Source organism: Lagopus muta, chromosome 8 (genome assembly GCF_023343835.1).
Source record: "Lagopus muta isolate bLagMut1 chromosome 8, bLagMut1 primary, whole genome shotgun sequence".
NCBI lineage: Eukaryota > Metazoa > Chordata > Aves > Galliformes > Phasianidae > Lagopus > Lagopus muta.
Genome location: NC_064440.1, coordinates 32,133,136 through 32,161,113, shown reverse-complemented (window position 1 = coordinate 32,161,113; position 27,978 = coordinate 32,133,136). Strand labels below are relative to the sequence as shown.

The 27,978-nt window shown below is 41.9% G+C and overlaps 1 protein-coding gene across 3 annotated transcripts in view; it reads right to left on the bottom strand.

Annotated features, from left to right (window-relative positions):
• The window catches only part of CPS1 (carbamoyl-phosphate synthase 1), a 112,514-nt gene that overhangs the window by 20,828 nt on the left and 63,708 nt on the right, over positions 1–27,978 (bottom strand). For 2 of the 3 annotated variants that reach the window (XM_048953784.1, XM_048953785.1), the window contains exons 23-34: positions 26,926–26,991; positions 26,319–26,382; positions 23,767–23,948; positions 18,417–18,611; positions 17,995–18,062; positions 15,880–15,955; positions 13,275–13,352; positions 12,186–12,293; positions 10,941–11,030; positions 9,496–9,666; positions 6,867–6,941; positions 3,879–3,977 (exon numbers count right to left, since the gene is read on the bottom strand). In XM_048953784.1, coding sequence (XP_048809741.1) covers positions 3,879–3,977; positions 6,867–6,941; positions 9,496–9,666; positions 10,941–11,030; positions 12,186–12,293; positions 13,275–13,352; positions 15,880–15,955; positions 17,995–18,062; positions 18,417–18,611; positions 23,767–23,948; positions 26,319–26,382; positions 26,926–26,991 — 1,272 coding nt within the window. The remainder of the gene's footprint in view (positions 1–3,878; positions 3,978–6,866; positions 6,942–9,495; positions 9,667–10,940; positions 11,031–12,185; positions 12,294–13,274; positions 13,353–15,879; positions 15,956–17,994; positions 18,063–18,416; positions 18,612–23,766; positions 23,949–26,318; positions 26,383–26,925; positions 26,992–27,978) is intronic. The other variant, XM_048953786.1, reaches the window with a different exon arrangement.

Below are 27,978 nucleotides of genomic sequence, written 5' to 3'. Positions count from 1 at the left end.
ACATACATGTGTCTGAGTGTGTATGTACAACGCCATTCCAAGGAAACTGTCTGCATCCTAAAGCCCAAAGTCACTCCCAGTTGAGACATACAGACATACACCAAACTGATTTCTACAGCAATTAAGAAACAGCCCTGCATATTAAATATTAGGATGACTGCCTTCCCAAGTACACCGACCAGAGTCTCTTTTACTCCTAACCAAACTTACATTCCAACATCATTCAAACATTTGGCCTTCTATGCTGGCAAATGACGAACATGAACAGGCTTTGGGCAACCTGTAGTCGCTGTTTGCAGATTGCTATGATCAGGAGCCTGCGCACATGCAAGTTCACTTCTAACTCCTGTGGCCACATAGAAAAAAAAACACACTCAGGAGACTGGGACACCCTGTTCCCACAAGGAGCTGAATGCCCAAGTACTCAGGGTACCTGTGAAAGACTCGTGATACACACCCACATCTAACACAAGACACAAAGATAAGATGATCTCCTGTAAACATCTGCATTTGAACAAACCGCTTCTGAGTAACAAGTGGGCAAAAACTGAGCCCAGCGTAACTTTCTTCTGATTGTTGAAGGTCCAGCAATGAAAAGATCAGAAGGAGCACGTGCCTTTCTCACTGCTGCGGCAGGCTGAATCCTGCTTATAGCTCTAGCTGCTCTTGCCATTTTGCAAGTAAGATTATTGCAAGCTCCCTTCTCAAGCTACTGATGGCTTAACCTCTATGGGCAAGTGTAATATTCTGAAGGGTGAACTATTTCCTATGAAGAAAAGAAGTCAACGGTGTGTGTTCGGTGGGGTTTTTTTTGTTTGTTTGTTTGCTTTCCCAAAAGAACCTCATTCTGAAGCCATTCTGCTCTTACACTAACTGGAAAATATAAATATACAATGTGACAGGGTTGGCAGCTTCCCAGTCGGAGAAAAACCGTTCTGCCTCCTGGTCAGGGGGGCTGACTTTCACAACAGCATTATAAACTTCTATCAAACATGTACTGAACACTTGTGACACATAAAACAGCCTCTCCATGAAAAGAAATTACAGCTGTCAGCTTGCATCCAAGCAGACTCAGATTTACAAGCTGACTGAAAGAACTTGTGTAAGAAACCATTAGTTACTAAAGGTGAAAAGTACAAGCAGATTTATTTAGTGGAAGATATTTACTGCAGGAGAATTGTATTCTCTTTCTGTTACAGCAAAAGTGCTATTTCTTATAATCTCTCTCACGTTTGCTGTTATGCCTTGCTACTTGTAAAGGGCTGCATCCCCAGTTCTTTCACTACCGCTCCACCAGATCTCACTGAGAGCAGGCACAAAATGAAACCAGCCCATCTCCTGGACTCATCTTGAATTCTGTATCCAAATGCACTGTAGAGCCTGCAAAACTTTCCACATACAGGGAATCAAGGGAGAAGGTTACCTTGAAACAACAGACAGAGAGCTGGGATTTAAAAATAAAATACTCCATTAGTGTTTTCCGCATCTCGTGGTCACCAGCACAGATGCAAGACAGATGCACACCCTCCCAGAGATATCACTGAATAGCCCAATCAGGAAAGAAAATAAAAAGAGATTTTCAACTCCTCTTGCATAAAATATAAATTATTTAATGGCAGAGTCAGGGTTTCAGCATCATGGATTTCTCCAAATGGTGAAAAGAATAGAGGTCAGATTATCAGCTTGCATAAACTGGCAGAGACTCCTTTTTCTAACAAGACAGCCATGATTCCTTTAACCTGGGAGGGCAATAAACCTTTAAGATGCCGGGGAACCTTGACCTTGGCTGTGTCAGCAGTGCTCACAACCATGGGACAACCAGAGGGCTTCTGGTCCACGCTGACTGCCCAACCCCCCTTGTGCTGTCCAGCAGGCAGGAAGCAGAGCACGCCTGATCAACTTTGAGGAGGATTACACTACCAGCAACATTTTGGAGTGGCTGCTGGCATAGGATTACCACATGAGCTGCAAAAGGAGCATACCACCCAGGAAGGCTCTTGGAAAGGTTGGGTTCATACTGGGGCCTGCTTGGCCTGCGGATTGCAGCACAGCCACTGGACCCAACTCACAAACTGATCAGAGTTGAACATTTCAGCCTCTTCCAACCTCTAACTGGAATTAATCATGATTAATATCGATGACAAAAAGGTGCATCATGCTGTAAAACCTCAACCCGTTAAACCTCTTCCAGAAAGGGAAATTTTCAGTTGACCATTCACTGCCGAGAAAATACAGCAACTGCAACATGGAAGTAGGGCCTCCACCTCATCAGCCCACACAGAAATTGAATTTTTAATATTGCACAGTTGTGGAGAGAGGCGCCTTGGTATTCATCTCACTGAGCCTTCATTTCCCGTCGGAGGGCACACTGCCTCCTTCACCAACGGGAGCTATGAGACCTCGAGTTGGAGAGATTTGAAGGATTAGTGGTCATCACCCAACGCATGCAAGTGGTATGTGGAGGAAGGTCCCCTTTTCTCCAGCCTTACTCATGGAAGCCACCCAGAGTTCACGCATCGAGGATAGGCCAGGATTCCAACCTTCTCAGAAGGTGCTGCTTCTTTCTGCCTGCAGAGTTGGCAGATTTTGAAACAAACCACGGAAAAGCAAGTAGGTAACAAACCACAGAGTGGTAAGGGTGCAGCAGTAGTCAGCATTAACTTCACTCTTCTTGATTCGGAGTTTAATTATGTAAGAAACGTGCCAAGAAGAGAGACCTTTGAGCAATTGGTATCAGATTCTTTCGCAAAAAAAGGAACTGTAAACCACTTATTAAAAAGGACAAAATCTTGTTACTTCTAGAAGTGTTGGGTTTTTGAGCTTCTGGGGTTGCTTTCCCTTCTTTTTCTTGTTCTTCTTAAACCTTGGTACCAAGAACACTGGGCTCTGTTTAATAGATAGTGACACACAAGCTACATAAATGCTTTCTATAGCAAAAATTACTCTCTACTGCCAGTTTTCTTTCAACTCCTCCAGGAAAAAAATTTTGGACTGCTCCTAAGTTTGGACACTGGACTCTTCTTGTTTATGTTCTCCTGTTCTTTTTCTTAGTACTGCAGTGATTAGATACAACTGCCCAGATTCTCCTACAGAAGTTTTAAACTAGGCAGCAAGCAATGACCTTCCTGCTAATTTGACGTAACTTGGAAGAAGTTTCAATCCATGCATACGTTTGTGTGTAAACATACATATTTAAAAAAAAAAAGCAACAACAAACAACTGAAGTTGTGATCTGTGATAGAGAAGTTCTATTCCTTCCTGGAATCTTTTCACACACTTCCTTACATCCCCTGCTGGCTCACAGAGCCCAACATACCTTTCACACCTCCACTCAAGTATACTCCCATTGTGACTCCAGTGTGGAAAGGCATGTGATACTGCTGTACCTGGCATAGGTCTATGGCTTGAAAGTGTTACAGCCACAAAATGCCCTAAAGGCAGCACGCTTCTCACGTGCTTGGGTGACACTACAGCTCTGCCTGGAATTAAATCTTGTCCAGCTTAGTGGTGTGAAAAATGTCTCACTGTCTTGCATGGAGGAAGGAATTGGTTTCAATGAATTGACCGCATCTGTCATCTACAGGCACTAATCTCTGCAGCAAGGTGGTTTCTAACTCTCTTATTCCAGCCCTAAGCTTGTAACAATCCCTCAGCAAATTTCTGCAGCTCCCTGTAAAATAACCAGGATCCAGAGGTAAAAGCACTGTACCAGCTCCAGCAAGGACCTCTCCATTGTGTTTGTAACTTTCTATTTCATAGTTCTTACAGCTGGATTGCAAAGGAATATATTTAAGCCATAAAGATGTGAATGAAAAAAGGCAACGATTACTGACTTCCTCCGTGTCAGTCTTTCTTCAGCTTGGATTTTTAGGACTTACCTGGATTCCAATCAAAATGCCTTGCTTAGGAAATGTAAATCCAGTGGCAAGCATAGCTTTCTGGAAGGCAGAGTATACATCTTCCCCAAAGCACGCAACCTAGGAAAAGGCACAAAGAAGGCAGCATGAGGGGACAAGACAAAAACAACCCAAGAACGCTGTTTAAAAAGCAAACAGGAATAAAATATTTAAATATGCTCTTTTGACTTCTTCATGCAGAATCAGACTGCTTTTGCATGGAGTTTGCAGTCACAGGAAAAAAAATAAATCAGAAAATCACTGCAGGCAAATTTCACAATTTTAATGAAGCAATAACGAAGGAATAGGCAATGCTTTAGTTTCAAACAGCACACCAAGGAATAACAGCAATTGATTTTGCTGAGTTATGTGAATGTTGCACACAGCTTCTGCTGTAATGTTTGTAAGTGCACTGCAAAACGTTTAACATTATGTAATGCTTAAATAACCGTGAGTGTTCTGCATGCAGGTCTGCTTGTGTGTGTGGACACAGCAAACTGTGCCGACTGCACCTGTGCTGTCACATGCTTCTGCTGATGAAAAACCACATGCTTTTCCATTAGTTACACAGATGCATGGAATTCTAGCAAAATGTACTTAAGAAAGCAAGAAAATAATCATGCCAATTCATAAGAACTTATTTCATACAAATCAGATCTTGATATTGAAAATCATGTAGCAGTTCTCCATCACTCAGAGCTGCTTGTGCATCTCAGCTGCTTACAGACTGTCAGATGACAATGACATTCTTCAAGAACCAAACTGTGTCTCTTATCCAAATTTGGAATTCTGATGATAAAAAGGAACGTAGGAGCTTTTGTGAAAGTTTGCAAAGAAACAACTGGGCAGCCCTTGCTTTTTCTGGCTGACTCCACACCAGACTTGTTGAAAAACTGTCAGAAGCAGCAACAGATTTTTATCTTTGAAATAACAAATCTACACACTTATACAGATGGGATACAAGGGCTGATTGAGGATTGCCCTCCCATCTTCCTCTCCTGGTCCTTCCCAGAGACTGAGCACATTCATGGTCTGACCATTTCCACGGTGAGCAGAAAGCAATATTTCATGGAAGAAGAACAAACTATGATTTGCCAGAATTTCTAAAGTGGAAAAATAATAATAATAATAATAATAATAATAATAAACAAACAAACAAAAAACCTGCACAAACAAAAATCCCACTGGGGACTGGAGAAATAAATCATGACAACTCGTTGCTCAGCTTTTCTTCAAGAACTCATCCTCGAGCCTTCAGTCTGCTCAGCAGTGTAGTTTTTCTGAGAAGAGATGCACATCCCTGACTTTTTAGGTGATGGATAGCCCTACCCTGTAGGCTTGGCCAGGAACTTCCACCCTGCCAGGGGAAGCTTCCCAGTGCAGTGTGATTGAATCACCCCCAGTACCTGAAGGAACCTTCAGCACCATGTCTGCTAGTATTGTGGGAACAGACTCCCAGTAAATGCAGCTCTGTCAGATGTGACAAATTCAAGCTCAAATCAAGCCCTGTATGTTGAAAATGTCTTTGAGGAATAATTGAGCATTTTACCCGAGGAGAGTTATAATCCTTACTTCACTCATAAGAAAGACCTTCATAACTGTCACATTTTATGGCATTTGTGAATATGGATCTTTCCAACTCATAAAAGTTAATAGTCCCTCCCTTATGACCAAGGTAATCTCTGACTCCATATAAAGCTCAGAAAGATAATTCTTGCCCTTAGGTACACTTTTTATTCCTTTGTTTTTTTGGAGGGCGCGTAGCAGAAATGTTCTCTGTGTAGTCAGTTTTGTTCCAAAAATAAGGAAGTTTTTGGGCTTTTTTCTGTGCATTAACCTATACTGGCAGGAAATCTTCTCCAATACTGATTTTCCATGCATTAAAAAGAGTGAAATAAAGTAATCCTGTAGAGATGTAAGAGAGTAAGGTTGTTTTACCCACGTATTTGGGTCTTATGATTTTTCTTACTAAAATGATAGGTCTTCTCTAAAAAAAAAAAGTACAAGAAGATATAGAAGAGCTCATATCAAATGAGGCAGTGCAAGCTCCGCCACATGCCTAGCTGTGATGGAGCAGAGTCAAGCCTAATGTAATTTCCTCACAATTTAATCACTTCCCAAGTTGCCATTCCAGACTGGAATAAGTCTCTAGCTGCCGTATCTCTTCTAGAAGTAGCAGAGCAAGCAAGTTTAAAGATAGCTTGGATTTATATACAGAAGCTATTGACAGATCAGCAAGAACTCCAACAAGCCTCTTTGTTCTGCACGTGCAGTACTTCTACAAACAATGTCTAGAGAAACATAGCCATTGAAGGGAAGGGCTCCCATCAGCGCTAAGCCTGCTCACGAAGAGGAACGGCTTTGTTCCTTTACAGCATGCCATGCTTTCTCAGATACACTCCAGAAGTGCTCACAGCCCTGCTGTGTGCAAAGCAGCTCCGTCTCTCCCTCGTCCTGCTGACAGCCAATACTGCAGCCATCGCGTTTCTCGCCTTTTTGCACCTTGGGACATGCTTTGATGGTTACCAGGCAACAACAGACATATCGCCACATGTATTTGTTGCCTGTAAGTAACCAGCACGTTCCAAGACCTGGAATCCTGCTATTGCTATCCTGATGTGCACCAGTCGGGGCTTTTGCAGGCTGTACGTGCTCATCTGTCAGGAAGCTGGTGATTCATAAAATGGACTGACGCATCCAGAACCTCCCAGAACCCGACAGCTCATGGACAAACTCATTTCAGGCTGTCACACCAAGCAGGTCCAACGCAGAGCCCACATGCAGGTAAAGAGGGACATCCAGTGGCTGAATCAATCAGGTGTTCCAGGACAATGTGTTCTCACAGATAAGAAAGATGTTTTCAATTGTCAAGGATACAGATGCCATTACAACACACACATATTACTTGCACAGATTCATGGTTAAAGGTGATTTGCTTAGGTAATAATTAAAAAAAAAAACAAAAGATACCTCCCCTGTAGAGGCCATTTCACATCGGAGAACAGGATCGGCATCTCTCAACCGGGACCAGGAAAACATTGGGGCCTTGTGAGATAAAGAGGGTGGGGTGAAAAGGAGAATGAATATTTAATACATTACTGCAAAACTCCAGTTACACTTAAAGCTACAGGAAGAGATAGACATGAATTAATCCACAGGAAGCACTGGTCAAGGCTGATAAGCAAAGAAATATTTGGCAAACAGGCATCCCCAGCATCCTGATGATGGACTGGAACAAATAAGCACATATTTCACCACTAAATCATCCTCTTAGCTCTTGCTATCTTGTTCGTATCTTGACAGCAGATTTCTAATCTGTGGTAGCCCCTATCATTTTTAAGACTTTTTAAAACAGAAAGTCTGCAAAGTGTTTAATTCATGAAACAAGGAGAGATGCTATCTAAAGCCAGCCAGTTTTCAGAGCAAACGTTTCAGCAGCAGAAATTCCTCATTCGCAAGATGAAACCATTGCACAGGAGCACAGCTCCATTGGCACAAAGCGGTGAAACTTGGCAAACCATTTTCAGATTCTTTTTCCCCTTCTCCCTCAAAAATACACACCACTAATTTTTGTTTAACCTTCACATGGGTGAATTAAAACTGCTGATTATCTTCATTACTATTCTGGGGAGTTAGGACATAGTAGTATCATTAGCCTCTAAGTTCTCTTGTTTAACTTCATAAAAAAAAAATGAATAAAACAAAACAAAATAAATCTCTGGTAAAGAGCCCATGACCACATATAGCAAACATTCCAAAATAACTGTCTACTAATTAATGAATTCTTAGAGGTTATTTTAATTATCTTTAAACCACTACAGGCATTTACATAAAGACAGCACCATTGCTGCTTAGAGAAGATTCTGGTTTAGAATCCAAAGATGTAATTCTATGCTTGGAGGTCCTAGAGATAATACTGCAGGCAAGATGGATGCTGTTTCATGGCACCTAACAATGACCAACTAAAATGTGACAGCAGAATTTCTCCGCGAGAGGTTTCTCAGTGGATGCCATCTGTCTTGGTGACTTTTGGATCAGTTTTGCTTCCTCTGTAAGAGAAAATTTTTTACAGTAGCCAACACTCCAGTCTCACGCTGAGATCTGACAGTCAAGGTGGGTTATTTTTAATGCATGTCTTGGAAGGTAACAATAAGAAAAGTCTTCCAACCAGCCCCCTAACTTTTGTCTGCCATCAACGTGAAAATCAATCTGAAGGAACAGACTCTGTCTGGTACTGCAGATAAATCTGATGTAAAAACTTAGCCAGTCATGCTATACCCATGATTTAATCTTGGTCAGGATGAACATGTTTCACTCTGAAAAGAAACAAGGCAAGGCAATATTTTAGTCACTAAAACTGAATTGATGGGACTCCAAATTCACAAAGGAGAAGCTACGTTGAGAAAGAAAACAATTTCATATTCTCTTTCTGGAGTACTTCAGAACTGCTGGAGAAACAAAATCCCATTTCCATGCAAATATTTCTACTAATAAAACCATAAGAGGACAGAAAATACGGTGCTCAAATAATGAGAACCAGGTTTAACAGGAATGCTTTTCCAAGTTCAGCATTTCCAAATGCCTTAGCAGGGTTTTGCAGCTGACAAATCCGTGCAGAACACAAGCAGCACAAAAGGCTTTGTAGCAAAATTTTCAAGAAAATAGCTGGGTTTTCCACTCTGTAGCCCACATTCCCAGGAGAGATGAAACTCTGGACTGTTTAGCTAACAACAAGCAACAACACAAACCCTGAGTCTAAATAACAGAAGTTTATACAAATAAACGACACTCAAAAATAATAGCAAAAGCCCTTCAGACTAGACTTTCAGAAAAACATTCATCTGTGGTATCAAAAGAAAGCGTCAGGTTGCTTCCAGACTGAAGACTTTGTCAGCAGAAAGATGTTAGCTATTTTCTGTTCTTTCAGTTCTCACTTAATATGGAAGCTATTAAAGCTTGAAAGTTCCTGTACAAGCAATTCTCATTATCAGTCATATCCTTGCACTGCTGCTCTAGATTTTTATGATTAAGACCTTCAATTTTTTTTTCTTCTACCAAGTATTCAAAACATTTAGAGCTCATTTTGGTATCTTGAGTGCTGTATAAATCTAGTGATTCTGAAAAAGAACATCTTGACCCCACTGAAATCAACGAATCCAAGACTTTAACCCTCCTTTAACTGGTTTAACTTTACACATAAAAGAGGTTCCATGCATTCAAGACAGGTCCATGTCCCAGTCCATGAAGATAAAATTCAGGGACACTCAAAACACAAATTTGTACATGTCCACACATAAATCAGATAGCATTACAAAAAGGCTCAAACTTCAGTATTCAGTTCTTCAAGTGCATATCCCTCACAGTTTGGAATCGTAATTCAAAACAGGTTAAATACAAGGAAAAAAGAGAGATGGATGTTGTTTAGCACTGGATAATTTTCCTTTGATGTCTCTCAAATTCCCAACACACATTACCATAAAAGAAACTGGAAAGGGTCTATTTGGCCAATATGTAAATTGTTCTCCGGGCATCAATGTACTCATTGATGTCTATTAACATGCTAAGTGCTGGCTCTGTTGTGCTCTTTTTGAATCCATACCTTAATCCCAATGTATTTGGATGGAATAATGGGATGCTCCAGTGTTGGGAGGGATGATTCATTAACCTCTTTTCCAATCATCACTTTTGTGGCCACATCAATGAAGTCCACACCCAGAGTCTTGGATACAAAAGGGAAGGAGCGTGAAGCCCGCAAGTTGCACTCTATTACCTGATGGGATTATGAAGGAGAAATACCACAGTCAGGTGCTGTGCCACAAGGAAATAGATTAATTCATGTCTATGGAAATCAGTCCTTACTCCTCTTGACAGAGACGGTCTTCAGATTGCCAATTCAGAGGCACAGAAACTGTGTTCAATGACACAAAGAGCAATGAGGGATGGGAAGTGGGCAATTAGAGATACCAAGATTCCAATGTTCTGCAGCTGAGTTTGAGCTCCACTGTCCATAGATCACTCTGGAAATGGTTTTATACTATACCCTAAATTAATGCACATGCAGCAGAAGAATTTCTGCAGAAGCATTAAGTACAAGCTTTAGAAGTCCTCATTGTTCTTTTTTCATGGTAATGGCACTTCCTGAATGCCCAGCTAGACTTTCCTTTCTTCATTTGGAAGGCATTCAGTGACCCAGGCAAGAAACAGGACTTCCGCATCTTCCTGAGAAGCAGGGCACAAAATGCATTAGCAAGAAACCAAGTGTTTTAAATGAGAACGAAGGGGCAGCAAGGCAGGGCAAGAATAGGTAAGTTAAGACAGAAGGAAAAAGGTTTAATCCAGAAAAAAGGCTGAAGGAAAGCAAGGAAGGAAGACTGTCCTATTCCTCTGTACAGTTTCTGAATAAATGTGTGAAATAAAAGAAAGGTGAGAAACAGTTAAGTATGCTTTCTTCAACAAACAGCCCAAACAGCATCATGTACCAATAACATCTCTTCCATACCGTGTCATGATTTCCACCCATTCACTGCTTCCTCAGTCATACTCTGCTCTCGTTCCTCTGATCTTCTCCACTAGCAACTGTCATCCCTAAAGGCTCAGACATCTGCCATACTTCTGTTACAGATAGCTATTAAGACCACACTATTCAGAAAACCATGTCAGCAGCTCATCTTAGCAGCCTTATCACTTATATTGTCCTGCTTTCTTTCCGGTAACATGGAAGGCTTATTTTAACAATCCAAACAGCAAAAGACCAGAGGGGATATCTGAGAGCTGAAAGCAATGACATTTAGTTCACACGATGAGGCACAGGTCTCAGTGCTGTCCATCCTGCTAAACACTGATGATTTTGGGAAGGACAAAAGCCCAAGGTAAAATTAAGCTATTGCTGATGGACAATCAGCCACACGCCATCAGATAAAACAAGTTAGAAATCCACAGCTGTAACTGCCACAGAGCTGCTGGGACTGGGAGAGACTGCAGGAGCCATGCACTTAACTATACCCAGCAGAGACAACTTCCCCTGGCAGTCACAGAAGCACTTACCAACACATTATTGCCTCGCACCAAGAACTGCACGTTGAATGGACCAGAGATGGCAAAGGCATTTGCAATCTTCTTTGTAGCAGATTTTACCTACCAAAAACAATATACATATACACATATGTAAAAAAAAAAATCCCACAAAATAGCAACATATCAATAAATCATCTCACATGCAGATTCCTTTAAATATTCCATCTCTCTGCTAGTGCACTGTTTTCCAATATGCCCTCATTTTGGCAATAAAATAAATTACAGAAGCAAACAGTGTTTAATCTACCTGGTAACCCAGAGCCTGAGGCTTCATTTGATTGCAGAAGTAAAAATACAGTTTCACGTGCATGTGAGAAAGGGAGTGAGGCGAAAAGACAATAAAAACCTGTCCTATCTGTCACACCTCCTACACTGCACACTGCAGCCTGTATAACTCTTTGTGAAATAAACAGTAGCGATGATTATCTACTTGGTATTACAGGCATCCCAAGAGTCTTTCACCAACAAGCCCATCCAATCAGTGGGAGATGTGTCAGCAGAAATAGTCCTGACCAAACTGGGAGAAAACTATGGCCCTAACTTCTTGGTTGGCAAGAAATTACACACTACTTCAGTGCAAGTGTTTGAATAGCTCGGCTCCAGAAGATGGCTGCTCTCAGAAAAAAAGGCCTTGAACATTTCTGTAAACAGATTGTTGTAAACGGAATTGGGGCACAGGATGACGTCATGGAGTATTGCATATTCGTTTAGAATATGCATGTAGACAACTAACTCCATATTACTGGGTTTATTCTTCAAGGGGGAAAAGAGTAAAAGTTAGGTGAGGCTCATTCATTCTGATATCCTTTCCAAAAAAGGCAGGCAGCTAAAAAGTTGTACACCTGATCTAATCATTTAAGGGCTGGGGAGAAGAAGTGGAAAGTGAACCCTGGCATACACATGGATAGGACGCTCCTCTACTGCAAAGAAGTTGATCCCAAAAAAATGAAACAAAAAACCCCCACAAATCTAGAAGTGTGTACTTCTTTCTGCTGCTTAAATTAACACGACACAGTTCAGATGATCTTATAAATGCAGCAGAGAATCACAGAGAGCACACTGACATCCTACATTTGCACAAATCACACTGGCCTTTAAAAAAACATCATTGATTTGATTTCTCCTGAATTTTTCTTTCAAGTTCTCCCAAGCAAGAAGAAAGCTGTAACAAATTCTTATTCTTCTTTCTCTTTTCAGTGCAGGAACAACACCTACCTTCTCCAAGGCTCCCTGGCTAATAGTCTGTGTGGGTAACATGAGAGTGGCATCTCCAGAATGAACGCCTGCATCCTCCACATGCTCCGAAACAGCATGTGCAATAACCTGCACGCAATAATGAGACAGTAATTAGTCACATCACACTCTCATGAACTGTACACCCCCGCCTCCCTGCCCTTTGCTAGGTACAGGCCAGCAGGCTCTTGAATAGAGCTGCATCCAAAAGCAAAAAGAGATGGTGCAAGAGGGAAATCTTCCCACATTCTGGAGGAGAATACATCTAAAAGCAAACACAGGGCATATGAAGAAGAGGATGATGTTAGTTTCTGTCATGCTATGCTTAGGCATACTGAGAATGGTAAAATGAATACAGCCTGGAGATCCTATGACTTCCAGTAACACATTTGATTTGGAAGCTAAGAGCCCATCGGACTTTAAACCAGATCTTTCAGCTCTCCTAACCATGAAGACCACAAGTTTGCCATTTCCCCAAATTTGTGTATGTTTGCTTACTCTTTCACAGAATTTTAATCATAGAGAAAAACAATAAGGGAAAATTCAAGCCTCAGGGTTTAAGCTAAATGAAGCTGCATCAAGGTGCACCATCTTGATACTCAAAAAGACAATGATCTTGTCTGCTGGTTAAAAATGAAGACTGGAAACAGAGCATTTCTGTGAAATGAGCAGTTTGTGATTGCTTGTGAAAACTGTATTTGATCAGCGATGAAATGCAAGGTGAAGCTGTAGCAGTAAAACATGTAATATCATAACACATCTAGCAATTCTGATGCAAGTCATTTATGAAGTCAGTGATTTGCAAATCCATAACAATTTTATTCCAAAGGATTCATTCATGTGACTAAGCAATGCTTGAAGCAAAAAAAAAAAGTATGTAAACAAATAATTTAGGTGCACACAATAAAGTAGGTTGAGCTTTTCAATCATGACGTTCTTGAACCTCAGACAAACCCCCCTTTCCCATTTCTCTCTTCTCAGCACTGCATAATAAGTTGTTAAAACCAGACACTTACACAAATCTCCTATCTTAGAACAAGTTTAATATTAAAGGAAAGCAAAAGTTCTTACTCTTCCTGCCTTGGCTACAGCATCCATTTCCACCTCGCGGGCATCTTCAATAAATTTAGTGAGCACCACAGGGTGATCCTGTCGTCGTGACAAGACAGAATAAGAAAGCTTTTATTTGATAGTATTTGTGGATCATCCAAGTACTTCGCTATTCATCACAGGAAAAGCTCTGGAAGTGGAGTCTCACAACACCAATCTATTAATATCCTGATTCCACAGACAAGTGAACTTTGCCAAAGAAATAACTGGAGAAAACTTCACATGATTTCCCCAAAGCCACAGAGCTCTCCATGAAGTGTCACTATGACAGAGAATATGCAGGCAAAAATACCAAGGGCTTTTAGGTGACACCATGACAGAAGGAAGATGCTTGCACAGAAGAGATGCTTGCACAGATGCAGCGGCCTACGATCTCGCCTCCCAAAGATGTTCTTTACCTCTGACATCTTCAATGTGCCCCTGCTCTGAGTCTTGCAGCCACCTCACTGGGCATCCTGCTTCTCAGAGTAATTGATTCTTGGCATACTTAATGACACTGCAGAGTTGCTGTTTGCCATGTCAGTAAGTCATATATTTTAGGCAACCAATCCTTTCCTTTCTCATTTCCCTGCCTGGTTTCCTAAGTCTCCCAGGGAGAAGCTGCCACTAATTATAGCTGGCCAGGATCAACCTGCCCTTGACTCTCAACAGGTTCCCTGGTACACACAGTTTTCCTCCCTCTTCTTCCCACCCATCTCTGGGATGCCAGCACACAAATGTCCAATGCCTTCCTCTCCCAGCCATCCCTCCAACAGATGGTTAAAAATCTAATCCACATTCTTCCAGGCCAGCTTTATGTTTCAACGTTTTAACTGTCCCATCCACTATTAACTGCCTGTTATTTATTAGAGAATAAAAGGGAATAAATGACAGCCTGGGCATGCTCAAAAGACTCCTCTTGAAAAAATATAAAGCAACTCTGAAAGTTACCAGACACAACTCCTTACATTTATCAGTGCAAGGGTAAATTCACAGGCAAGGACAATGCCACAGCCTCTGCTGTTTCATAAATTTAGTGGCTCATGTCTTGTAACTTTCTGTTGTGCTGCAGTTTTTCACAAGGAGATCTTAGATGTGCACACAACCTTGTTTATTTCAATCTATCACAAACCTTGCAAGAAGTTTTGAACATTACTGACAACAGAAATGCTATAATGAGTAACACCATAACAGCAAAGTGGCTAAAGCAACAGAACGTGGGTCAGGTGCTTTAGCTGGAGATGTTTTGTTGGGAAGCAGAAATAGGAAAGACTCTGTAATAGAAAGATGAAGTCTGTCCCATACAGATGCTCATATTCAGCTGTATGCTCACAGCTAATTCTGCAGAATCGATTACAACTCATCAAGTTCTGATGAGACTAAAAATCTCCCTAATTTAAAAGAATACAGTACTTCCGTTGTTTTGACTTTTGCTAGTTCAGCTTCAGCTATATTAAGGCTGTTAGCAAAATGAAAATACTGCATGAAGAAAGAAGTCTTCCCTTTGCAGCCTGACTAAACTAGCAAAACTTTAGCATGCAGATTTATCTCTGACATATCATCTCAGATTTATAGACATATCATCTCTGCAGAATCAGGGCTAGAGCACCCAAAAACTCATTGTGTGACCAAGAAGTACAGCTGTTTGTGTCTGCAGCATCAACACAGTACTGGTGCAGCAGAAATGACCATCACACTGACCCAAAAGGAGTGCATCATACACTGCAAGCTCCCCAGCCCCTCACAGGGCCTTCCGTACCAGGGCTGAGATTCTCAGCAATGAAAAGCTGCGTTGTCCAATTCAAGTCAATCAAGCTGTGACAATTTAAGCTGATGAACCTCACTTTCCTAGGCCACAGCAAGAAACTACAGCAACCACTACAGCACTATTCCAAAGAGGGATCATTCAAAAAACAAAACAAAAAACAAACAAAAAAACACCACCAAAAAGGGGGGGCAGGGAATCAAAAGAAAACAGACCAAACTCAAACTGCTGAAAGGTCAGACTCCAGATTCTGTATATTATCATTTCAAGCTCTGTAATCTTATTTTCTCCCCCCACACTCTCAGCTCTCCAAACATCCCTCGTAGAATATAACACCAATGATGAGTATAGAAGAAATTCAGGCTTTGAGTTGTTTGCTATGTTCTGAAGCACTCGGGCCTGTGGGGAATTGCTGAGATTTTTCTTTTCTAAACTTCTATGTGCTGTCCCAAATCCTTCCCACTGGTATAAAAGAAGACACTAAAGAAATCCCCAAATCAGTTTTTGAAGAACTTCTAAAATCAAAATCTTTCATCTTCTGCTTTACGTACTCTGAAGCTCAAATAACCCCACCTAACTAACAGTAAGCAAGCAGCTGTCCTGCTTCTGTATCAGAAGAAACTCAGTATATTATTTGCACAGTTAAATGTCACAGCAAAAGCTCACAAAGGCTCCTGCATTCAAGATCTGCCCTTTAGGGAATGAACTGAGGGGTCAAACTCTAATTTCACTGGCACCTCAGAAACAGACGGAAAACAGAACATGAGAAAATGATACAGCAGGCACTAAACGTAAAAGCAGCAGCCGGGTAAAGACTGGTACCTGAGAAACTCTGGCGGCTTCCACTAAGAACTTTTTCATTTCCTCTTCACTGAATACTACATTCATTGCAGACCCACTGTAGGAATGAAAACACAAAACAAAATAAAAGCAATCAGCTTCCCTTGTCACTGCAAGGGAGAGCTGTGAGCACTAGACACCACAGCACAGGGCTGCCAGCTACCTTTACATGACAGACCAGCCAAGCAAGACCCTGACTTCAGCCCCGTGCTCACTCCACTCAGATGAAAGAAAGGCAGCACAAGTACCTCGCTGACCTCCATTTTATTCACCAGAGCTCAGGGCACAGCACTGTGCTCACAGACAGCCTGATTGCTCTTCAGCAACAGGTGAAGCCAGGAATGCACAGGCCACACTGTGTTGTGACAGTGTAAACAAAGGTGAAAACAAGCTGCTCTTAGCTGGCTCCTTTCTTGGACTTCACAGGAGGGGCAGAGCAGATACAGATGTAATATCTGAAAGCTGCTTTGAAATCCAACTCCTCGTAATATCAGACAGGGAATTTAGGAGACCATGGGTTGAGAGTCAGTAATTTGGTCTCTTTGAAAAAGGATTTTTTATTTTTACTTATTTTATAAGATGCAACAATGTTCACTTCTACCACTGCTGCCCAGCTTCCTCCTTGGTTTGAAGGGCAAGCTCACAAAGTCTGTGAACAAAAGTGGAGGAAGAATCTACCCCACTGTATCAGTCACTTTAACCTAAGGTAAATAGACACAAGTACCTCCATGCTTCTACTTAACTGGACTATCTTCAGCTGATGTAAATCAATGGAGTTCAATTAAATCCATGGATCAATGTCAGCTGCAGCACTGAGGGTGTGAACTGGTGCGCAGAGCACATAACCGGCGAGGAAACGCATTTAGTTTTCAGAGGTAAAGAGCAAATATTAAAGGCCATACGTGTTCAAAGGATGAAGTCTAGCTGTGGACCTGCTGCTGTTCTGCAAATAGAGGCCAGACAGAACGCTGTGCAAGGGCTTTTCACTTTCTATTTCTTCAAGCTTGATATTCTCCAGTTCCACCTCCCAGAAATTCTCCTAATCTGTCCTGAAGTTCCTCTAACCTTGAAATGCTCAAAATAGCTTGGAAGCACTGCATTACCAAATACTTACATGGGAAGGATTTATCCTTAACTGAACACAAATGGAAACAACAAGTTAAAAGGAGTGCATCCTAAAAATCTAGAATGTGACATCAGGAGCACTTTCTTATCTGCCCTCCTGATTAAAGCTCAGGCTTTTAACTTGGATTTGCAACTTCACTGCAAGCTTCAGAAACTGGATGGAAAAGTCACAATCAGCAGTCTCTTCTGAAATATAATTTCTTGAGGTTGAACATGCATGAAATCGTTTTCTTTATCTTTACTTTAAATTATTTTCACTTTGATATGTTCCTTTTCATATGAAAAGGATCCTGTCTCCAATTTATTGGCACTCATAAATTGTGCCCAGCAAACTGCCTTCTTTGTGCCTAGTCAGCTCTGAAGAAACTCTTTGCAGAGAAGAGTGATCATTCAAAACCCGTGTGAGCACTGATGCAACTTCTTCAAAAAGTCTAGCTGTCGGAAATGTGCAGTTCTGTACAATGTCTATTTAAAGAGAAACAGCTGCCACAGTGTAGGGACATAAAACATGCCTGAAAGCAGAGAAGTTTGGCAAATAAGAAGCTGAATTCAAAAGATGTGCTGTCATTTTCTGGTAACAGATGCCAACCCCAATAAATGGCCTCAGCATGTTGCCTTCTGATTTTCCTGGTGGCAAACAATCTTGTGGCTTAATTGTATAAGCAGTAATTTCAGGAACCTGAAGGAATATCCCAGATGGCTTGTAGTTTTTGGCCTTGAGACATGAAAAAGGCAGTTTAGCTTAACAGACATTCTTACAATTACATTCTACCTTTGATCTATGCCTGACAGATGCAAGGAATCCATTGGATTCCTCTATTGATATGAACAGTTGTCCCACCTCCTGCTAAGACTGGCAGTTTTAAGCTACATGCACCTAGCAAAGTGTCTTCCCCATGTCCCTAAAATGACTCTCTCCCTTGTCTCAAGAAGGCTTTTTGTGCTCATACTCCCCACCTTGGTGAGCCTTACCTTAGAACATAGGAAGGCCTCAGCAAACATGGGTAACTCACAGCGCCTGCAAATTCAACTGCATCTGTCTAAAGACAAGGAAGGAAAACATGCTGTGAACAAGAACATATTTTCAAGTCATACCAACATTTCCATTCTAAATGCATTTATACTTAAAAAAACAAAACAAAACAAAAACCAGTAGAGTGCTACAGGACATACTGAACAGAATACATGACTTCTCTGTTCCAGAGTTGTCATGCTCAGACCTTCCCATACAGCTTCATCAGGATAAACAGAGGTACTGACAAACCTCACAAGTTCTTCAACATGAGTAATAAAAATGTCTTCAGAATCTTGAAATGTATCAGTAAGTTGGTCCCCATGAACAGATGCTCATAACACCCAGCCATGTCGTTTCCCAGATGCACATCCCAACTTACCAGAGTGCTGACTGCCTTCCAGGGAGCTTGAGCCACACGCAGCTCATCCAGAACAGCTGAGAAAACGGAGCGATCTTCTGCCCGGTCGATCTGCAAAGGATGTGTGCCAAGGATCTTCACTCCACACTGGTGTAGTGGCACTGCCAAGTTATTGGGAATCTGCCCGCCCACAGAAATAACGCAGCCACTACATCCCTGTTGGTAGAGAGAAAATAGCACAGTTGCATCCAAGTTAGCTTAATATTAAGAACTGTTCAAAATAAGGATTCAACACACAGATTAAATCATTTCTAGATTGCTATGTGCAGATCATAACTTTTATGCTCCAGAGGTACCCAGGTCGCAAAGTGTGATTCAGAATGTAGCCTCTTGAAGAAAAAAAAAGCACTGTCCTCCTTGATGTCATCAACAGACAGCAGTAACTTGATATTAAATTCCCCAGGAAACCCAGGAGTCTGCAGTGTTCTCGTATTGTTGATATCAAGCCAAGATTTTACAAATTCTGCCAGAACCACAGGCTACTACTTTGTTTCCACGTCATATTAAGGGGCTTCTGCTTTCCCAGTGAGGATAAGCACCAGGCTGACACATGCTCCTTCAATCTGCATGGAAAGGGAGCTCTGCTACAAAAACATCATGCCCTGCAACACAACTCAGAACTCTGCTCAGCAGGATCAGGTCTCTCCCTCTTCCTCCTCACGTGTGGACATGGGGACCCGTCATTTTAGCAGAGCCCTGCTGTGCCATCGGACATACAGCACAAACAAACAAGGTGCTTTAGGTCTTCCTTTTTCAGAGCCCAGCTCTTCCAGGAAAACAGCCCTGTGCCCAAGGACTGCCAGAGCAGCAGACATTCACATACTCTTCTTACTAGAGACACAAGGCAGTAACCTCCAACAGAGGGGCAACTGAAAACAACTGGAAGGTTTTCTTGCTGTTGTTATTTTTTCCCCTCCTACACCTGCACTTCCATTTGCTAAGCCAGTATCCTTTCCTAGCCCCAGCAGGCAAGCTTTAGGGAGCCCTCACTGCTTCACTGCTGACCCTTGCTGCCTTGTACAGAGCCAGGCAGCATGTTGTTCATCAGAGCCCATTCCATCAAGCAGCCTGTGGCAGAGAATTACTCTAGATACATGTCACCCTTTATTTTAATTCATCCTCAGCATTCTCAACCAGCTCTTTCTTTCTGGTAGCACAGGTATTTCAGCCAGACTCTCAGATGTGCTCATTTCTATGCAGGCTCTTCAATACTTTAAACTCCAGAAGCAGATGAGGCAGGACAGGTGGCACAGCGTCCTCCACTCCCTATGGCACATCCTGTGTTTGTGCCTGGGCAACCACAACATTTTACCACATGAAATCAGAAATGGCAAATAACAAAACATAGCTGAGCTTCCTTGCAAAAAATGCATCCTTCTTCAGGTGCAAATAGGGCTTTTATTGTACTTTTTAAAGTAGACTACTGAAGATTTTCAAGTACAATATAGCTTAGTAGGGAAATTTTCAGTAGCAAAAATAAAAGGCTTTCAAGTACCTGCAACAATCATAGGGATGTGAATTACATTCAGATCATTTAATAATTAAGGGTAATTAAATAATGGGTGCTTTCATTTTAAATTAAAGCCGGTGAAACTTGGCCCAGAGGAGAATCAGGCCCACAATACAGCCATAGCAATGAGCTCCTTTGAACCACATGTGTTATACAGTTTCACCCACCTCTAGCAAATGAGAAACATAAATCAACATCCAGTGCCCAGTGATCCACGGTTTGGCTCTACCTTTTAGAGTATCAGTGTTCTTTTAATTAATTAAGTGTGTTTTTCCTGGAGAAGGTTATCCCAACTGGCCTTCCTGGAAGAGGAACTTCTTAATGAGGGATTTAAAGGATTTAAAATGGAAGATCCATAAGCTGTGAGCAGGATAGTCCAGAAGTGACTCAGAAAAAAACAATGAGAAATGCTAGTACAAACCGTGTTCAACTTTGATGAGGATAATTTCCTACCATAATAAAGATCCACTTAAAAAAGCCTGGCATTTAAGAAGCACTTATTATCCCAAGGTCTGCAAGATTACTCATCTGCCTTACAATATACAGTGCTGGAGACAGTTTTCTCCTCATCTTCAAGCATCTGCTTATGGGATGACCACAGCTGCTGGCCAACAGCAACCATCTAAAAGAGCTTAGGATGGGGGAGTGAAAAATACAAGGACAGAGGCTGTTTTGCACCCATTTGGGGCCACTCCTGACATCAGAGCTCATCATCTTCAACTCCGAAGAAAAACCTGTTCCTTACTGGATCTCTGAAACCCATCAAGCTTTGAGATCCATCCAAAACACAGTCCTTATCTTTGCTCGCTGGACTCTCTATCCTCCCTCATTGATGAGAACCAGACAGTGAATAAGCAAACCCTTCTCACAGCTTGGAAAGGTTCTTCTTATCTGTTTGATAAAAAGTCAGCCTACCTTCGATGCCAAGGTCAACAACACTGTAATCGATCCTAAACATATTTCAACCATAAATGTCCCAGCAAATGGCATCTCTTCAGCTGCTGCTTGTTTCCTCCTTTAAAGCAATTCCAGTCACTGAGCCACTAAAAGCAAAAGACTGCCTACCTCAAAGTTGGGATGGATTTGGGGACTCCAAGGAGGCAGACGAGGCAGCTTACTCAAGCAGAAAGCAAAGAATCACACACTCATTTTTACTCAAAAAGAAACAAACTGAAGCCCAGCTGCTGCTTACTTCTTCCTTTAAAATTCTGCTGTTATTTAGCAAAGAATGTGCTCAACTTAAGAGCAGGCCATTGCCCCACTAGGGATTGCACTGCTGAGAAACACAGGCAGAGAGAAAGGCTTTGCTGTGTATCAGTTTGTCATCAGCCGTATTTTAATTATGAAGAAGATGAGTAATATCCTTGCCAACTTGTAGCTTCAAAATATACTCTGTACATAGTCTAGTGAAAGCAGCCTAGAGAGAATTATTTTCCCCTTTACAATAAAAATCACTCTTTTTATTACTACCTTGCTTTTATGCCATTAGTAATAGAGTTGGGTTTTCTTTTTCCCTGAGTTTGAAAACAAATTAGACCATTAAAATTGTACCTAAGAGCCTCCTTTAGTTTTATGAATTGTTTCAGAATGATCCTGGAAACCGAAAAAGAATCAGGAGAGGCCCTCAAGCAGAGAGATATTAAAATAAAAAGGGAACATCTTCTCTAGAAACAAAAAGCCTATAAATCCGAGGGAAGGATTTTCAGTTATTTATTTATTAAATCACTGTCCTCGCAGACTACCACCTAATTTTGCACTTCCGTAGTAAATTTAACTTCCCTCCAAAGCACAGCTCTACTCTGGTGTGTCAGAGCCGCTGGGGATGCTGACTAGGGAGGGAGACAGAGAGCTGGGGACTCCCTGGAACAGCAGTGCTAAGCTGTGAGCAGCACCTGGGGAGAAGGCTGGGCACCTTCATAATCTCATTGGTCAACCCGCTCCTCAATGGAGCCTCACTTTCTAATCAGAAGGGTGGGAATAGTTGCCCAAGGCTTGATGCTAACCCTAACGCTTCAGGAGCTGAGGAATCATCTCTGCTGCAGGCTAATGGCTTTATCCATTGTTTGCTGATGGTTTTACTTACTGTTTGTCAATGCTCCAGAATGTTTTACAGTATTTACACCACTGACACTGAAAGACTGGAGGAAGCACAACCCTTACTAGGCTCAGACCATAATGGGTTTAACACCTCCAAAATGAACACCTTCAGCTCCATGTACCACAGGGTGCTGCTATTTGATGATGTGATCTGCAACACCTCCCAGCATAAGCAAGGTCAGCTAATAGACTGAGTGCTGTCATTTCAAACTCACCAATTCCTGCTGTGACAAGCACTGCAATGCAAATAATGCACATACTATTCTCATATTTTTCCTTCTAGAACTTATTAACTACTAGCACAATATTTTTAATTGAATAATCGCTCCCTCATCAGCTATCCCCACCTCCTCTCTGATCCTGCAGTCATTAGATGCTGTGTGTCATCAGTGTTATTTCTCTGACAAACTGTCACACCAATTTGTTCCACACCCAAAGCTCAGAAGTTGAGTTTTGGTTAAACAAGCATACATTCAACATTCACAGAGCTGAGCCTCCTGGTCAATACTGAACTGTTCCAAAATAATCAGCCTTTAAGACTCCAGTGAGCCACCAGAGTCTTTTAAACTGCCCTAAGTCAACACTTTTCAGTAACTGTGTCTCTGTTTTTATGAAAATGTAAAGAAGTAGAAGAACACAGAAAAGAACAGTTAAGTATCAAGATGCAAGTTAAAAATGGACCTAAAAATAATTTGCAAGTGGCTTAAGATGAGCTTAGAGACTGGGACTTGAATTCTGATATGCTTTTGCTTGGTTCCACATTTGGGAATAACTGAATCGTAGCCAGGTTGTAAAACCATTTTAGAAACTATCTCCCATCCACAAAGGAGCTGAGCTCAGACTGTCAAGTAATGGAAAAAAGAGCCAAGAAAAGTCATAACATGACCTGGGCTCCTCATGGTTCCTTCAGCAAGTTACACAGCCAACTTACACTGAATTTCAAGGGGGATAAAAGTTTCTGTATGTGTCTTTGAAAATCTCAGTCATAAAATCTAAGTATATTACCAGATAGAAATAAACATTTTGCATAGTAGGACCAAGTGTTTTTGCCTCTTCTCACCAAATCTCCCTGGGACTCCTCTCTGTTTTACTATTGGCAGTTCTGAACACTTGAGAACTCCCAGCAGACAAGGGCAACATGAGGATCGGGTGCGAGAACATCCTTCAGCTTGATGGGGATACAGATGTCCCTCCCTGACCTGCCTGCACTTTGCACAATGTTCACCACATTGCTGTTCTACTGTAAAGCCCAGGACCACAAGCTTTTGAGCACGTCAGTGCTATGCACATAAGTTGTTCTGCTTGCTTCAGGGAGAGTACTTGTGCTTAAAGTCAAGGATACACTTAAGTGCTGAAGCTGAGCACCACAAGGGCAGAACAATTTGTGCGATAAATGACTGTGCAGCAAATTAAATCTGCTTGTAAATATTGCACAATATGGCATCTTGCAAAATAAATTAATATTTATTTGGCATTCATTATTGAGCAGTCTGCTAGGAACATCAACGAGGTGTAAAATGCAACACTGGGATCCAAACCAAATACCTTTAGCTAGTAAGCTCCCTCCCCCACCCCCAGCTGCTTTGCAAAAACAAGCTAGTGACATGAATTTTGACAAGTCTGGGATGCTTTGTGGCTTTTGGTTTTTTGTTGCTGCTTCTGCTTTGCTTTAATTTTTTTTTTATTTTTTATTATTATTTTTACCTCATACTGGTAGATGTCCAGAATCCTTTCCAATGACATCTCCTCAAAGTACAGTCTGTCACACTCATCAAAATCTGTGCTCACCGTCTCCGGGTTGCAATTCACCACGACCGTTTTGTTGCCAAGCTGACGCAGCGTGCGGATACTGGAGACAGCACACCAATCAAACTCCACACTGCTGCCTGCCAGGAGACAGAAAAGCAGGGAAGGAAAGGATGGATGCAAGGAAGAAAACAAACAGACATTCTCAGCATTCGAGTTGGAAAGAAGAAAAATAAAAGAGCTAGAATTGCCTTCTGTCAGCTCAGAGCATGCATGAAATCTAATCATCCCCCCACGGAAACTAATCATCCATGAACAGGGTCCTCCAACAATGGGTGAGTTGGCTCAGCTGCTCAGGAAAGAAGGGCCCCCAATGTGTCTGTCAGCCTCGTGCAACAAGTTGTGCCTGTCCTTGCTGTCCATCCCCCTACTGCTGCCTCTCAGCCAGCCCACTTTGGGAAGAACTCAAGAGGAACAAGCTTAGAGGTGACAAAAGGAGCACAATTGTACAGAGGCTGTTTGAAAAACAGAAGAGTGAATTAGGTGTTTTGTTGTTGTTGTTTTTTCCTTGTTGTTCTCTTTGGTTTTTACCTCTCAGAAAAGCACAGTATGGTTAACCTAGTTAGCGGTTTTGACCACTGACTCTCGTTAAGGCAGACTGATGGACGAACACTTATGGAGCCTCTTTGTGAATCTCCTACTTTGGTGTAAAGGCTGCAGTGCTTGTGGTATCACTCTGGGCCAGGCACATCCCAGCTGTCCTGAACACTGAGTAAGCACTGTGGCCACCCCTAAAGGAAAGATGCAAACTCAATGGGCACTCTGAAAGTTCCCTGCTCTCACAGCTGGGAACTGCAACTTTTGGCAATACTGCAGGACTCAGGCAGTTCCAGAACCCAAACTGGAGGTAAGAGCCACTGCCCTCTAAATTTCTATGCTCAAACCTTTAAGAGGGGTAACTCAGACAGAGAATGATGCATACCACAGAACACTGTTAAACAGTTATGCTTGTGGTCTGCAAGAAGACTCTGGCCTCACAGCCATGTGTTCACATGTCATTACGTGATTGTTAACCACTGACATAATCTTTTTTTACATGTAACTGTGTGACAAAATACATTGCAGATTCAGGCTGCACTTAATTGCTGCCTCCACAACACCCAGTAACAAACAGATGGCGGGCACAGGTCACTTATTGACAAGCACACAGTTTATTTTCCTGCTTCTGTCAAGCAGTAATCTCAAACATGTGTTGGCCTCAGCTAAAACCTCACAGAAAAGACAGGGAAATCAAGCTTGTAACTGCATGTTTCCCAGAAGGGTCACCAGATGCTCATTCAACACTTTATTCCACCTCAACTACTCAAATATTCTTATAGAAAGAAGAAACCTCAACTATGGGATATGACGGTCATCTGCAATCCCTGGGAGACTGCTTTGGGCACTACCTGGGAACACAGCTGAACACTCAGAGGTATAACACAGCTGCAGCAAGCAAGGGTCAAATTCAGGCAGTAGGAAAAGGGAAGACAGCAAACTAAGAAAAGCATGCTACTTACTTGCCTTCAGTGGATAAAAAATACAATACAATACAATACAATAAAAATCAACTTGACTAGTGCAACTAGAGGTACAAGTGGTTTCCTCTATTAGCAGACTTTATTTAGTTGAAACCTCTTTCAAAGACTGCCCTGGTCTAACCAAAGCTAGAGATCAGATAAAAGCAATACCAGATCCATACACCTAAGCTAAGTAAATTTCAGGCACATCCTACCAACAGCACCAGAAGGGTACCACGTGATCCACCCATCCAAGCAAAACAAACGGATGCAGTTTAAAATCTATCTTTCAGAAACTGTCACTGCTATTTGTGAAATGCAAAGCAAAAATATTTCTGAAGAACAAGCAATTTGTTTCCTGTCAATAATTGCAAGAAAGATCCACAAAAAGTGCAAGTAGTCATAAAGAATTCAGCACACACTGTCTACACAGCACTCACAGCCATAAGGAAACTCTTCTGTTGCCTGAGTCTGTGTTGAAAAAAATGCATACAGAGAATTATAGATAAAGTAGACGAGGATACCCAAACATGATCACAGTCACCTATGTTACAGCATTAAAAGCCAAAATATGTAACCATGTACATATGAGGTGACAGCAACACATCAAAGCTACCTGTGGCAGCAGTGAACTTCCATATTAGATTCTCAAGACTTAAACATCTGCAAAAGATTTTAAACAAATCCCTAAAACTTTGTGGAAATGACAACTTAGCAATGTGCTTTTGAATTTCAAATGAAAAGTAATAAAAATTTTCCTGTTTTTTTCAGGGCGTGAAATAAAGTCTCCAAGCAAGTGTAAAAGGCAAACTTCATGGTAGGAATTGATGTCCTGTACACTGTGCTCTAGAGGGTTTTGTCACCACATCAGAAGAGGAACAAATGAACCACAAGAATATCCAAAGAAGGCTCAAGGGTACACGGGAAAAAAGAGTTGTGAGAAAGATTTACCTATGTGATATGGTCCACAGCCCAACACCATCACTCCACAGTCATCAAATTTTATATCGTGTTCCTGAGAAGGGAGAGAAAGAAGTCATTAGGGTCTGTACTCAGCAGCACCTAACTCCATGCTTCTCAGAACAAACAATGGGATGTGTTCAGCCCATATCCAACATCCTGATCCTTCAGGGCGCAAGTCTGATGTCATTTACTGCAGTGTAAAAGAAGCTTCATTGCAACTGGTGGTGCTGCACTCAAACCAAAGGAGATTTGACACCCCCAGCCTGGCCATGTGAGCAGCTAAGGAGCTATGAGCTTTCACAAAAACAAATGCGACGACGAGGCAAGTGAGACGTGAGTCCTGCATTCCTAGCACCTAACCTCTGCACAGAGAATGCCTGTACAGGTGATACGAGACAAGATCCTAACAACATAGGGGCATTAACACCAAATGCACTGGATCACTGGGCTCGATGAAAGGGGATCTGCATGCATTACCATCCAAAATAACTTCTGCAGAAACCAAGACATTTGCAAGATCTCCAGAAATACTGCAGCACAGGGGAAACAGATCAAACTAGACAGCAGTGAGCTTGTTGTTTCCAGCTGCACCTACCTGGCCGTTGTACGTGACGTAAAGGTAATTAGTTACCGCTGGGTATTCTGCTGCCAGTGTGTCAATCTGTATGGAGGAAGGAGAGCACAGACTGTGTCTTTGCCAGTGCAAGATTTTTCTCACGCAGTTCACTTTCCCTTCCCTTCCCCCCCCCCTCCACTTTCCTTTTCTTATTTCTGTCCTATTATTTTTTCCCACCATACCTTTCCTCAAAGGAACTTGATCAGAATCGTGATATGCTGGCAATGCAGCAGATGTCTGGCTTGCAGTTTAGGACAGCACACTCTGCTCTCTACCATCTCTTTCTAAGCTGCAGATTCAACTCCACATCTACTTGGTAGAACAGCTTCACAGCCCAGGAGGTTTTCCCAGCCAGCTCTTCTTGCCTCTGCCTTCTCATTCTCTAGTGTCAACTACTTACTACAGGTTACATACATGGTAACTGGTCCATCTATGCCACCCACTACTCCTGAAGTTCCCTGAATGAACAGCTGAAACATTTCTAAGATGGAACACTGAACAGGGAATAGTATTAAAGTAGTCCAGACAAGAAATTTTATATGTTACCACTTAAAAATCTTTCCAATCTTCAAGTATTTTCGTGAATCCCCACTGGCAGTCCAAATGCTTGTGAATAATGAAGAATGTGACCTTAAGTCATTAGCACTATGTAAGTGTCTGCTGCTCATTACTGTTGCTATTACTGCAAGTTGTACTTCATGGCTCAGGAAGAAACATATGCTTTGATGCCACAAATGCTGCATAAGTCAAACGACCTTATTAAGGGTACCTTGGCACAGAAATCAATCCAGCACTGCAATGTCATGTGCAAGAAAGAAGGCAGTGCAAAAGCAGACGTGTTCCTGTAGGCCAGGTGAGGACACAGAAGGAAAAGAGCAGCTGGGTAACAGAAGGAGATTTGGCATCTGGAATTGGGCCTGAGGATACAGATGGGCTTTTTCGGAAACACTGCGTAGCTTAGATTGGCTCTGTTGGATTTTTCCCCCCTCTTAAGGACAAAAAAAAACCAACCCAGCTGGTGGCAGTTTAATA